Below are 15198 nucleotides of genomic sequence, written 5' to 3'. Positions count from 1 at the left end.
ATACGGGGTAGCTGGGTGGAAGTTACATGCTGTGTGCAGAATGTTACCTGGCCAGGTGTGACTGTTCAGCAGCAAAACAACATAAAAGGCATCATAGGGTGGAGAACTCAGACAACAGTTATTCAGCAGTCCAGATTGTATGCTGGGTAATGTCACACCCTCCCTGTCCTAGCTCCAGCTGTAGCCATCCCTGATACTTCAGAGGAAGGAGATTTAAAACTAAACACCCGCCCCCCAGGACTACATGAGAATGGGGGGGGGGAGGGGATTTCCATTGCTGGGCTCTGACTGAAACCCCAGTGGCACTAATAGTACAATTTCTTCAGCATCACTGACAAATATTTTCTTTTCCTTCCCATTGGTGAGCTGAATGCTGTCTGGCTGCTGCTCTCATCACAGGGGACAGCATGTCAGTGGTACTACATGTGTACTGTACAGGAAGTCCCCGGATTACGTACAAGATAGGGACTGTAGGTTTGTTCTTAAGTTGAATTTGTATGTAAGTCGGAACTGGTACATATTGTAGGGGAAACTCTAGCCAAACATTTCTCCAGAGCTCAGTTTTATTCTCCCACACCTCACTTCCCTGAGTCCTTTATTCTCAAGCTGAGGTGTCTGCTGAGAAAAACCGCTCCGCGTCTCCCTGGTCTGCTGGGGGGGGGGGGCGCTAGCTTCGCGTCTCCCTGGTCTGCTGGGGGGGAAGCAGCTAGTGCGGGGTTGCCTCACCCCGTTTGTAAGTAGGGATCCGATGTAAGTCGGATCCATGTAACCCGGGGACTACCTGTATTTGGAAAGATCTGTAGGTTAGCTCATTTTGACAAGCCTTAGAAAAACAACAAAAAGTAGCATCTGAAAATTTGTCCACTTTGATACTATTTCCGGTGTCACTTTTGTTGTATCTTAATGCTGGCATAGAATCACATAGCCTTATAACTTATTTAATTTGTTTCCTTAACAGTGTAATTCAGCATCTATAGCTAGAAAACCAGAGAAAAGCGAACTCATGCAAGTATCTGTGTAGAAAAATTAGATTTTATTTAACTGTGTATTTGTCACATATACATTTTTCCAATATAGAAGGAATAAACTATTCAAAAGAACCCAAGATTTAACTTCTGGATATTACAAAGGTAATTTTTCACCCAGAAAGACAAACCAAGAGAAAAGAAGATTCCTGACTATCTTTCTTCAATTATAATCCTCAAAGTGAATGTAGTGCCTGTGAAAGATACCAGACTGATAAGACTGAAATTAAAGCATTCTATGTACAGCTGAAACATGTACAGTTGAAATACAGATTGTACCTCCTGTAACCGGGAGTCTTTAGTCCGGCAACATCCCTAGTCTGATAGGACTAAGGATGTTGCTGGACCACTGAGTCCAAGTATAGAGAGGTCGGGCTGTGGGGCAGGAGCGTGGCAGGCGGTGACTCAGCAGGGAGCCCCATGGCGGGGGAGACACAGAGGAGTGGGAGGCACAGTGGAGAGTCCTACACCCATGGCCAGGAAATAGCAAGGGTCAGCAGTGGCTGTGGAGCTCGGGGTCAGGTAGCAGCCAAGAAGCCCGGGCCAGAGCTTTGGCCCCCTGCAGCAGCTAGGAAGCTTCATCCTAGGGAGCCATGGCCAGGCAGGATACAGTGGTGCTGGGCTGGTGCCCTAGCAGGGGCAGCAGTTTAGCATGGGACATGTTGGACAAGGGGAGGTCTCTCCCATCCTCCCTCGTTCAGGACTGGTCAGGTCTCGAGGGTGCCAAACTAGGGAGGTCCAACCTGTACAAGCTTTACACTCTGCCCTCAGTGTAGCTCCATTCTACAAATTTAGATGAATGACAGCTTAATTCAGTCACCATATTCTTCAATTGCCATTCACACTGCCAAATAAAGATGACAACTGTGACAGTGGTATATGGACACACTATCTGCCAGTTGATTGAGTTTGCTAATTTGTAATCATATAGTTCATTAAGAGCTATCAGCTGGTACCTGGTTTTTGTTATTACTAACCTTGGGTGATTCAATGTGGATACACAAAGGTCAAACAAATGGTTAATATTCAAAAGAGAGCACCCAAGAATTCAGGTTATAAATCCTAGCTTCTTGGCAGATCACCTCTTATACCAACAAAGGAACTACTTTACTTCTAAATATGTTTAGAAAAATAATGCAACATAAATATTTAGTCCTAAATATAATGACTAAAATATCATTGTAGTAAAAAAGTTATAGGAAAATGTATAACACGATACAAAGGTTATAAAGAGTGCTACTTGAACATTGGTTCCAGCTGGAAATTCTTTACTCCAAGAGTCTGTCTGTATTTTGGGAAAAATATATAAAAACTAACCGTATAGTATAAAAATGAAGAATGAAGTTCCTATAACTAAGGGCTTATCTACATGAGGCAGTTAATGAACAGCAAGCTAGGGTGTTACAGTGCACTAGTTGTTCTGTATTAACTCCCCCCTGTAGACAGTTTAATACAGTTTAAAGTGCATTAAGCTTAAACACTCCATAGGCCACTTTTGGCGCACAATACAAACACACGTGTGGGGAGATAGCAATTACTCTGCTTTGTATTTTAGATTTATACCCTAGCATGCCACCTAATAACTTCCCCGAGTAGACAAGCCCTGAGAGTGTTTCAAAGGAAAGACAGATAAACACACATCAGTTTTTGTTGGTTTTAGTATTAGGCCCTGTTCACAGTTAGGAAAAAAAAAAAAACCTTAACCCTTTTTATAAAAATGGGTTAACAGTTACATTTTTTTCAGTACTCTAGTTATTGTTTCTTTCTGAAAAATATTTTCTCTAATAATCTTACTAACATTTTGTAACAGTGCCTGTATTACATTTCAATACACACTTTGAAGTCTTTTTATGTTTGTAATGGTTTGAGGTGTAACATACACAAGGGGACACTTACAATTTTCCCCATACTATGTCACTGAACTATGGCACAAAGGACAGAAGTTATAATTGCTGATTTCTTGGGCCTGCACACAGTGCTTGCACACATTGCACATCCAGAACTGATACTCTGTGATAGATCTTCCTGTTGCAACACATGTTGGAAGTTTCTCTTCTCCACTAATAAAACAAGAGAGAAAAAACACATAGCTTTAGATCAAACCTGCCTGAGTATCTTAGTGACATGCAAAAAATTTTCTGTGGCATCTGGAACAAATTTAGCTGTTCTCTACTTAGCCCTGCATCATTTTATTAGTACAGCATAATTAAATCACAGGTAAATATATATTATTAATAGGGCTAGGTATAGTAATCTTCCTGATATGACACAGTACATACATTAGTCTAGCATCAGCACTTAGAGCCAGTAGCTTCCAATATCAGATGAAAAGAAGAAAACATCTAGACCAGGTAAGTAGCTGCTATGCCCAAACCGCCCGCCCGCCCCTGCCCCCCCCCCCCTCAGCCCTTGACTGCAGCACTGAGGCAACTGGGGGAGGGATGGCTCCTTGTGACTGGGGGAGAAGGGAGAGATGGCTCCTGCTGGATGGGACCTCCCCCCTCCCAAGAACCACTCCTCACTCCCCAACCTTCACTCTTGCACACTTCCAGCCTCCTATCCCTGCCCTCCACACCGCCAACCCCTGCCCTGAAGGTCCCAGGCAATGCCGAGCAAGTCTTCTAGTAACACAATAATAAAATCAAAATATAGTCAGCCTACCCCTCTAGAAGACCATCCAGATCAGATTTTTTGGTATGTTTAGGACAATGTTTAGTGAATATCTCCAGGGCAAGATCTTCATATTGCTGTCTCTGTTCAGGGCTAAGGGTTTCTAAGGATTCCAGTTTGACAAAGGCTTTTGAACAAGTACCAAATGCTCTATTGGCACAGGCACAGACAGCCAAAAGGGAATAGATCTCAACTGCAGGGATAATGTCTTCATAATCTCGCAGATGAAGGGCTAACAAATGGAAAGAATGAGAAAGTTACACCATGTCCCCTTTACCACCTGTACAATTTACTTGTACTAGTAAACTGTATTCTTTATATCAATCACATGATGAGATAAAACAGAAAAAATGAAGTCAATGAAAACAGAGTGTACAGATACTCCTCCCTACTTTAAGAAAATGTATCTTTGTGAATCGAAAATTAAGTGTTTGAAGTAGGTCTTTCAATACAGAGAGAAGGTAGAAGGTACAAACTCCCCAACTAACATCCATTGATTCCCCTGCAGCCTCACAGCTTTGATGTGAGCTCCATGGAAGCATCCATCAATGTGCATAAATGGATGGTCAATAACAATCGTATGGATATTATCTAATCTTGTAGATAGTGACAAGTTAAATTTTCAGTTATCTGGTAACCAGCCTCTAGAAATCTTGGTAAAATTGGTAATTATTCTGCAGAATTATCTTATCCTCAAACTGGCAACTAACTTGGCACCTGCTGACGATTGTTCGAACACCGTTAACAGGCTTGTGTGGTTAGACTGATTCTAGTTTCATACCCTCTGTACTGTAATAAATCCTACCTGTTTTCATTGCTGTGTCTACATAACCTTCATAGAGCTGTCTTTGTGCAAGTATAAAAAAATGATAAGCCTCAGCTCCTCGCCATGCATTATCGGTGAGGCGATTAGCTGAAGAAAGAACATCTTCCTCTAGCAAACCAGCTAAAGCTGAAGTAGCCTAAAAAGAAAATATCACAGGTAAAATGTATGTTAAAACAATGAACAGGAAGAAGGGAAAAGAGATTTTCTGCACTCCTAGTCACTATATCTATTTTTATATTAACTTATGTATGTATATGTATATATATTTAACTATTCATACTGTATCGGGTCAGCATGAAAAGGACATGCTGAGATTTAACTTACTCACTTCTATTTATGGATCTGCGTGCCATTGATACTTTTTAAAGTCAGTGGGTACATCTAGACTATGGTTTTTTTTGAAAGGAGATATGAAAATTTGGCACTAATTTGCATATCTTCCGATTGCTTTTTCAAAAGCAACCCTTTTTCGAAAAACCGTGTAAACCTTTTTTTAGGAAGAGCAGTTTTTTCAAAAAGGGTTTTTTCCCCCAAAAAATGTGTCCAGATTACTTTCACTTTCGAAAAACCAGCTTTTGAAAAAGCAATCAGAAGATATGCAAATTAGCACAGAATTTGCATATCTCCTTTCGAAAAAGAGTGTAGTATAATAGATGTACCAAGTAATAGTCCTACTTACAGCAGATTTTACCGATTTAGTAATGCAGGATTTTTTAAAAAATCATTAAGATCAGAGTTTTACATATCTGCAACACTCCAAAAAATTCTGTTACAAGAATCTTTTTTGTTCTTACTTTGGGATACACAGGCTTAATTCTAGGCTCCATAATAGACTTCTTCACTTCTTAGGTAAGCCCCTGAGGGTACCTCTACAGGACAGCTTGAGGTGTAAGTTACAGCACAAGTAGACACACATACACTACCTTTAGCTGAGCTAGTGCACTGAGGGTAGATCTGCACTGCAGTTAAAAACTCGCTTCTGTAAGGTGTGGAGTACACACACCTGGTAACACTAAGGGGAGCTGAAGATGCACCCAAGTGAGTGCAACACAGCTGGTTGAAATTTTTAAAGTTTTTTTTCTTTTAGGGAACAGGAAAGGACTCTTTTCTAAAACAAAACAGTCTCATTCCAAACTGCTGATATTGTCAAAATGGTTCCTCTTGTGTAAAAAATGTCATGCCTTTTTACTAACTCAAACTTCAAACTCTTTTATAACCAGTTAGCACCAGTTTTTGGAGGGGCTTTTTGTAAAGGAAAAATTTCACTAACTTCTTGGGAGGGCAGTGGGAAATAGAAAAGATATAGTGCATTTTGAAAAAGGAGGAAAAACATTAAAAAATGGGTCCATTTGGCACACTTTGAAATGAAAACAAATTCATAAGTTAATCCTTTGTTTTTCCCCCTCTGTGAAAATAGAACACCATATTTCAGCCAGCTCTGGTAACGCAGGGAAAAATCATGAGTTATTGCTTTTGTTGACAATTCCCATCAGAGCCTTTAGCTTTGTTTTTTATATCTAGACCCAGATATACAGAGGTATTTGAGTGCCTGAAGAGGCAGATATATGCCTAACCTGCTTTGCACTCCAGAAACCCCCAGATGTCTAACTTCCATTAAAAGTCAAATGAAAATAAATGCAATTCCCATTAGGCACCTATCTGTCTCGTTAGGTGTTTGTAAATCTAAGTCACCTCCTCATCTTGCTGCTCCATTTCAAGCAGGGAGCTGCTCCGTTTAGCAGCTGCTTGACAAGCACACACACATACACACACACGCCAATAACTCCCTGCATGTGCTGGCCAGGTGGGAGGCTCAAGTGGCAGTGCAGGCTCCCTGCTGTGTGGTCCAGGGGTGGGACTGAGCTCCCGCCCGCATGCCAATGAAAATCGGCTCATGTGCCACTGATGGCACGTGTACCATAGGTTGCCAACCCCTGTACAGTACAGGGTACACACTTTCAGCCATGCAAAAATCAATTGTATCTGTATAAATTACTAAATTGTGTACATATCTGAAAAAATCTGACCCACAATTTATGCTTGAAATAATATTTTAGTGACAGATTTACAAAATTCAGTTTAAATTGCTCCAGGTTACCTGAAGAAAAGCTGCAAGTAAGCTCAAAAGCTTGTCTCTCACCAACAGAAGTTGGTCAAATAAAAGATATTATATCCCCCCACTTTGTCTCCCTAATATTCTGGGAATGGAACAGCTACACCTCCATAGAAAGCTTCTGAGACACTTTACCTACCTCTGAACTCTTTCCTTTAACTTTTCCCCTCTGTGCATTTTTTACTTGTTCATGATACTGTTCAACAAGTAAAGCAGACAATACATAAAGCTTTTTAACTCGTAAAGGTTTAGACCTTTTCTTTGCCTCTTCATCTGCAATCTGAAAGAAATAAAGAATGTGGAAAATCATGTCTCTAAAAATGAAAGTACTATTTTTTTTTACAATTCTATGCTAAAACTATATTAAAAATCTTTGTGTAACACAGGAAGCTATGTCAAAAATCCATTTTTACTTGAATTTTAGAATTTACAGATTAGTAATTTACAAATAAACATATATTTGAACATCATCCTCAAAGCTTTAAGTGCAGAATTTATATATCCTAGTGGCTAATAGGCATATAAAGCCATATCCTCAGCTGGTATAAATCAGTCTAGTTTTATTGAAATCAATGAAATGACACCTATCCATGAAACTTGCACCTAAAAATCTCAGTGGTTACACATGCTGCAGGCTCTGAAGTATAAAGCTGCCAGCCCTGCTCCTGAGGAGGAGGCTTTGCTGCTGCATTAAAGCCGACTCCCCAGGAGCAGGGCTGGCGGCACCTTCTGGCCCTGCTGGGTGGGGGGTGACCAGGCAATGGAGATGCTTGGCTATGGTTGAAGAGTATTTCTATTAAAAAATATTATACTAAAGAATTTAAAATTGTTTTTAGAAAGTTACATTTTGAATTGAAATGTCTCTTATTATAAGTCAAGAGGTAAATTTTGAAAGTTTGATAAAATAATATAGCCCTTTTTAATTTCTTTGTTGGAAGAAAAAAAACCTAAAAATACATCTGCTTTTTATACCAAGTATGGTTTGTAGGGTTTTTTTTTTTTTTTTTTTTTTTTTTTTTTGCAGTCACGCAACTAAAACTGGCTGGATTTTTTAAAAGTCAAATTTGACAAACAGCTGTCTATAAGGACTACTGTTAGTGCCACAAGAGGAGAAACAATATTAGAAATAATATCTTATAAACATTTGCTGTGACAATGATATTTATATAATGGTTGTCATCCAAAAAATGTCAAAATTGTTTTATAAACTTCGACTGGATATAAATGGATTCAAACTACATACAGTCACCCATATCTGAAACTTAACAGCAGAGAGCAAGTTTTTCACAGGAAGTGAAGAAAATAAAATCTAACTGGGGTAGTTAGATAGTTTTGAGGTTACCCAGGCTTCCATGCAATAACAACTATTTCCAGGGAACAAATGGCTAACAATGGAAAATTTTCACACCACACAAAAGCAACGGATGCTATTTCTGACTGGCCCATATTACATAAAATAAAAAACCATAATACCTTGAACATGAGTTTGGCAGCATCAAAAAAATAGTTGGCTTTACGATAGAGTTCTATGGCATCAAGGATTTTATTCTTTTCCAGTAAATGAGATGCATATCTAGCTAGTAGGGATCCAATCTCTTTCATATTGTGATTTTTAGCCAGCTCAACAGCTTTATTCCACTGAAAATAAGAATAGTCACAATTGTTCAATTTCATGTGTTTTCAAATATATACCAGGAACACTCTTTTCATGTGCAACAGTTAAAACATCATTTTAGAACATTTGACACAATAAAGTCAAAGGAACGGGTAAGTACAATACAGCTACAAATATTTATTCCGTCAATAACCTTGTGTTCATTTTTGTAGCCATTGGGAATGTTAATTTTCTTATAGTCAAAATATCCTATTGTCTTTTACATGGGAAAACAGAAGTTATTATTTTACTAAAAAATATATAGCAAGCCACATTTTTTAATTTTCAGAATTGACATTGATTATAGAAAGTGTCTGAAAAAGGCTCAACATGTATCCATCAAAAGCACACTGTTTTTTGAGGATCACGTTTGTAGACATCTCTCTCCATGTTTTGTATAAGGAGCCTCAGCACCTAACTCAGGGTTGTAGTTCACAATATTGTTATGATTTTCTGGGCACCTAAAAGCTAAGCATTGTGTCACAATGCATAAGTCCCTTTGTTGATCTGATTCTCCATGTCTTTTTGGTCCCTGATGTCTTTTCTGAGAGAGCCAATCATGATCCTAATTGGTAAATGAATAATGCTGTAGCATAGACACTTACGAAAGTGACAGAAGGAATCTTCATTGCTATGGTAAATCCCCTTCTCCAAGAGCCGGTAGCTAAGATGATGGCAGAATTCTTCCATTAATTTAGTGCTGTCTACACTGGGGCTTAGATCAGCATAACTTATATCCTTGAGGCAACATAGCTAGGTTAACCTAACTTTCTAGTATAGAATAGCATGTAATAATAGGTCTCAGACCCTAACAGTTCTTGGTTTAAGCACTAAATAATGAAGTTTTGAAGAGTCATCAGATGACAAATCTGAAATAATCTCATGGGGCACCAAGTAGTAAAAAAATCCATTACTAATCTTTTTATTCATTCCAAGACCACCTTCTGCCAGCTGCCAAATTTCTCACCTGGTTGAGATGTACACAGGTATCTACTGCATCCTTTGGTCGATTACATTTCAGAAACGCAGTGACAGCTTGTTCACACATCCCCACTCTGACAAACATTTGAGCTATGTCCTGCAAAAGACATCACAATCTGTTTACCATATCTTTCCAGTTCTTCAGGACAGTACTTTTGTAATTATAATACTATTACAAGCTTCTGAATTTTGAGTACTGATGCTCTTTACAGATTACAAAGACAGAAAACACACTGCAGTAATATAAAGAAATATATTCTGCTGTTACACCCTGATTTTCAGAACTATATAGGCTTTGAATGAAAAGTGGTGCAGTGCAGAAAATAAACTTTTAGTTGTGGACCGTTGTTTCTTCCTCCTAGGATTTTAGCGCATACATTAGAAAATTGAGCAGAACAGAGTAGGGTTGCGAAAGAAGGGGGTTATGGATGTGTTTGTCCAAAACAGTTTAATAAACTGAAAGGAAATTTAAGTTACATGATTTACCTTTACCACGTACTCTGGAACAACATACAAATCAAACATTTTCCATTAGCTGTTACACACTGGATCCCTTCAATTAGAATCATAGAGTCATAGAGCTGGAAGAGACCTCAGGAGGTCAAGTCCAGCCCCCTGCCCAAGGCAGGACCAATCCCAACTAAATCATCCCAGCCAGGGCTTTGTCAAGCCGAGACTTAAAAACCTCTAAGGATAGAGATTCCACCACTTCCCTAAGTAACCCATTCCAGTACTTCACCACCCTCCCAGTGAAATAGTTTTTCCTAATATCCAACCTAGACCTCTTCCACTGTAACTTGAGACCATTGCTCCTTGTTCTGCCATCCATCACTACTGTGAACAGCCTCTCTTCATCCTATTTGGCAACTCCCTTCAGGAAGCTGAAGGCTGCTATCAAATCCTCCCTTACTCTTCTGCAGACTAAACAAACCCAAATCCCTCAGTCTCTCCTCATAGGTCATACGCTCCAGCCCCCTTATCATTTTGGTCGCCCTCCGCTGGACCCTCTCTAATGCGTCCACATCCTTTCTATAGTGGGGGCCCCAGAACTGGACACAATATTCCAGATGCGGTCTCACCAGAGCCGAATAAAGGGGAATAATCACTTCTCTGGATCTGCTGGCAATGCTCCTCCTAAGGCACCCTAATATGCCATTAGCCCTCTTGGCTACAAGGACACACTGTTGACTCATATCCAGCTTCTCATCCATTGTAATCCCCAGGTCCTTTTCTGCAGAACTGCTACTTAGCCATTTGGTCCCCAGCCTGTAACAATGCTTGGGATTCTTCCGTCCCAAGTGCAGGACTCTACACTTGTCCTTGTTGAACTTCATCAGATTTCTTGTGACCCAATCCTTTAATCTGTCCAGGTCACTCTGGACCCTGTTCCTGCCCTCCAGCGTATCTTCCTCTCCCCCTATCTTAGTGTCATCTGCGAACTTGCTGAGGGTGCAATCCATCCACTCATCCAGGTCATTAATAAAGTTCATATTGATGGATCTCTCCCTCTTTCAGGATCAGGAATAACCCCAATCTTCAACTTTCATTAACATTACCTTTGTTGCACTTGTCAAGGGAGCTCTGAACCAGTGGTAGCAACCATGAGAAATTTGAGGCAAAAAAGTCGAGTGCAAACAATGTGAAAACAAACATAACCATAAATAATTTTCTTTTACTTACAGGAAGTAACTTGTTATTTTCTGGAAGTGAGTTAGCCAGATTTTCTAGTCCTTGGTAGTCTTCTAGCATGTAGTAACATTCAGCTAAACGTTCCTGGTTTCTTCCTTGTACATAATATTGTACAGCATTTATCCTAGGGAAGAAAAAAGCCTATTAAGACAAACACTAAGAAATAAATTGTTCGCTAATTATAGAATTGTAAATCAGAAATAAATATTTTCATGTTAGCTATGTTTTTTGGCATTATATAAACTATGAACATTACAGCTATTATAAAACACACGAGATGTTTAGCTTCAGAATTTCATTATGTTGCAGCAGTAACAGGATCCAACAACTACAGCAAAGGTAAAGAGTCAGAAAACCTGGTGTTTATTACTTCATCTGCCAATGAGTGGACAAAAGACTTATATCTAAATTTTTAGAAGTTGTCTATGTTTGGGTATCTCCATTTAGATGCCCATGGTCTGATCTTCACTTCAGTTGAAGTCAATGGAAGATGCAAAGTGCTCAATACTTCTGAAAAATCAGGCCCTATGCATCTAAAGTTGGGCGCCCAAATTGTGGCCTTTAAATTCTCTGGAGCAGAGCAAGTTTAGGTTTGGTGGTCTTCAGTGTGTACACTGTGAAATTCTGAAATTCCTCAGTCTTCTCTCTCTCTTGTTTATTTCATTACAACATACTTTTAAGGGTTTTGGCCATTTAGGGTATGTCTACACTGCAGCTTTATTTCAGAATAACTGACATTATTTCGAAATAACAAAACACATGTATACATAGCAAGCCATTATTCTGACATAATGTTGAGATGGAGGACTTCTTACTCCAGTTCCTGTAACCCTCATTTCATAAGTAAGGGAAGTCAAAGGAAGAGTGTTCTTCCTTTGACTTCCTGCTGTGTAGACCACAAGCCAAGAGCCAAATTAAGCTATTTCGACTTCAGCTTTGCAAATGACATAGCTGAAGTTGCATATCTTAAATTGACTTTTGCCCTGCAGTGTAGACGTGCCCTAATTAGTAATTAACATTTACTCATAATTTTTAACTCTTATCTTAACAAAATTGTTTGCCTAGAGACTTTTTTTTTTAAAGCTGAAGACTTTTTTTAGTGATTGGATTCCTGGGAGAGCTGGAATTATTACTTCTCAATTCTCTCCACTACGAATAACTGTTCTCTGTGGAGTTTCAAAGCAGCAAGTAGTGGCTGGACACATTCCATTTGAAACTTACTAACTCTTCAAAGTGACAGGGCTGGATCATGCCTGTTCATTCCACATTTACACACTCTACACTCCAGCTCCTGAATACACCTACCATACTTTAGTGCTGGGCTTTATAAACAGAGTCTTAAATACAAAACAGCTACAACCACCTCATTATTTCCTGCTATTAACACATACCATTTTTGTCTGTCTGCAAAATAGTCTCCAATAGCATTATGTGCTTGTTCAAGAAGGGTGTCATCTGCATCGCCTGAGCCTGTTTTCAATAGCTGCAATACTCGAAACCAGTCTCCTAGTTTTATCCGTAGACCAATAGCTAGATCTCTGAAAATATTAGAAAATATTAGAAAACAAGGAAAATAAAAGCTGCAGAAATTGACATAAGTGTTAGAAGTACTACTTCTGCAGGTGAAAAGAGAGAAGAAATGAAAGACTTACAGCCTGAAGACTTAAAGTGGCATAAAACAAAGAAAAACTACCCTGATTAGTTATCATGCTTCAAACAGTTAAATAAATAAGAATATCTGTTTTAAAAAGAATTTTCAAAAGTATATTTGAAAAAGAGAATTATTTACTTTGGGCTACATTTTGATTGTTTTTATGCAGCTTTCACAGTCATGGGGAAGGGAATAAAAGACTGCCCAGAACTCTAGCCCCTAAGTAGTGGCTGATACTGAAATGTTTTTCCCCTGAAGCAGTCAGGAAATAAGCAGAATCCTGGCTGTCCACTACTCCCACTGGGTAGTTCCACTGTATAGCCATGAGGAAGGGTATATGTTGTATCCCTTAAAGGGATCTCTCAGACTGTGCAACCAGAATGCCTCCTAGGGCTCTCTGCCTCACTGATACAGAATGCCTTCTATTCTATTGGGTAAAAAAGTTATTTTCTTTATTAGCTTTATATTCTTACCTTCAATTTTATTGAGTGTTTCCTTGTTCTTCTATCAAGAGAAAAGCTAATGGAAGCTTTGACTGACATACCTAATAATATTTGTTCTTTTTGATACCTCTTTCATGGCTCTGTTTATCTACTCGTGAAGTCCCACCCAATGTATGGCAGCCTTTTCTTGCCTCCACTCATTTGTCCTCCGTCTCTGGATCCCTATTTCAGCTAACCCTTCTTGGAATGGTACGACCAGAACTAAACAGAATTCCAGCTCAATGTGTGCTCCTAGTTTATAATGTTTTCAATATTTTATTTTCTACTTCCTAAAAAATTGTAAGTAAAAAACACAAACCCTTGAGCAGAAGTTTTCATTAAGCTGTCCAAATGTCATCCATTGTGTTTTCCCATGTGATTACTGCTAATTTAGCAACCCAGCAATGTGCATGTGTAATTCAAAGAATGCAAGATTTGGCTAACAGTTTAAACTATTTCTTTTTTTTTTTTTTGGAATCTTACCTGAGCCATTTAGACTCACATTCCAAAAGGTCTATGAAGATTGCTATAGAGATCAATTAGTAAAGAGAGTGGAAGTAAGACTCTTTGGAATGCATTAGCGGTAATTAACCTAAATAATAAAGGGATTTGTAATCTACCAGTTGAGCAGTTTTTTCTATGTAAGTAAATTTGTTCTTTTTCTCAGAACTTGAAAAAGCCCTCACTGCTTAAACATTCCCACTTTTGTTGCTGGAGTTACTCTATGTAATTACCTTCGGTCCATATCCAAATACATTCTTTCAGCTTCTTCAAAGCGGCCAAAGTAAGCTGCCACTTCAGCCTGCTTCATTGACTCGCTCTGCAGATTTCCTAGGCATTTCACAAATTTAATGCCTTGATAGTCTTTGCAGCGCACAAATGCTTGTTCAGCAGTTTGTAGGTCTAGCTTCTGAAGAGCAGCTTCAGCCAGGAGACGCCTGTGGGATCAGCACAGATAGTCACAGAGTTTAAGGAAAAAAAGAGACCACTAGATTTAATTTATTGTCCTGTATATGACAGGCCACCCGTATCACCTAGAACTCACACACTAAATCCAGCAACCAAAATGAGTTCAAAACATACAACCCACAGGAAATTAGACGTATGTGTCACAGGCAAAGAACAGAGGTTATAGCTAGAAAAGCAGCCATACCAGGAAGTGATATTAGGAATCATTTAACTAGTCAAGTTAAAAGAGACACCTGAATGAGGGCTAATTCAGCACTCACTTCTAGAATCACTAACCTCAACGTGAGTGTATGCCATCAAATATCCAGTGGAGTGTCCAGTTCCACTGAGTGTACTGAAAGAAGCATGCATTCATTGGAACTTAATGGTACAAATAATTTAAAAAATTTGTAATGGCTTCCACTCATAGGTGCTGGAACTAGGGGTTCTGCGGATGCTGCCGCAACACTTGTTTTTAAGTGGTTTCCATGATATACAGGACTTACAGTTTGGTTCAATGGATCTTGGCATCCCCACCATACAAATCGTTCCAGTACCACTGCTTCCCCTTCTAGCTCACCTGGTCAAGACTAGGGATATTAAATTGCATTTAATCAACCAGTTGATGGAAATTTGATTTGTTGATTAGTAGATAAGCGGGAGAAACTGAGGAGCCGCTGTGGGATCAGCTTTCAGTCCTGGGAGCTGATCCCACTGTGGCTCTGCCTTTTAAATGTATTAAGAATTGGCAGGCTCTTAATACATGTAAAAGGCCGAAGCACAGCTGGAAAAGGGGGGTGGTGGGGAGAACCAGGCGTGATCTGGGACAGCTGATTCCCGGCTCCTGTCTGGTCCCCCGCTATGCCTCTGCCTCCCCTGCCCCTGCGAAGATGGTGCTGGGGGGAACCAGCTTTTAAGACTCCACTGGCTCCTACTCCCCCCTTGCTGTCTCTGATAAAGGCAGCAAGAGAGGGGAAGCAACTAGTCGAGTCACTACTCCACTAGTCGGTTATATCCCTAGTCAAGACTGCTCTAGGTTAGTAAGGAATCAGGGACAGATTGTTTTGTGACTCTTCAGTAGAGCTAGGAAAAAAATTTCATACAAATAGTTATTAACCAAAAAAAAAATGCAGTTCCAGGTTGACCAAAACTATTCACT

At 39.4% G+C, this 15198-nt stretch overlaps 1 protein-coding gene across 1 annotated transcript in view; it reads right to left on the bottom strand.

The window, feature by feature from the left end:
- Positions 1 to 1010: 1010 nt before the first annotated feature.
- The window catches only part of WDR35 (WD repeat domain 35), an 81427-nt gene continuing 67239 nt past the window's right edge, over positions 1011 to 15198 (bottom strand). The window contains exons 19-27 of the mRNA XM_006137577.4: positions 13826 to 14029; positions 12350 to 12496; positions 10950 to 11082; positions 9256 to 9366; positions 8108 to 8272; positions 6774 to 6914; positions 4501 to 4657; positions 3687 to 3927; positions 1011 to 3085 (exon numbers count right to left, since the gene is read on the bottom strand). Of these exons, the coding sequence (XP_006137639.1) occupies positions 2935 to 3085; positions 3687 to 3927; positions 4501 to 4657; positions 6774 to 6914; positions 8108 to 8272; positions 9256 to 9366; positions 10950 to 11082; positions 12350 to 12496; positions 13826 to 14029 (1450 nt within the window). The 3' untranslated portion in view covers positions 1011 to 2934. The remainder of the gene's footprint in view (positions 3086 to 3686; positions 3928 to 4500; positions 4658 to 6773; positions 6915 to 8107; positions 8273 to 9255; positions 9367 to 10949; positions 11083 to 12349; positions 12497 to 13825; positions 14030 to 15198) is intronic.

The sequence above is a fragment of the Pelodiscus sinensis genome, chromosome 3 (genome assembly GCF_049634645.1).
Source record: "Pelodiscus sinensis isolate JC-2024 chromosome 3, ASM4963464v1, whole genome shotgun sequence".
In the NCBI taxonomy this organism is placed as follows: domain Eukaryota; kingdom Metazoa; phylum Chordata; order Testudines; family Trionychidae; genus Pelodiscus; species Pelodiscus sinensis.
This window is presented reverse-complemented; position numbering and strand designations above follow the sequence as displayed.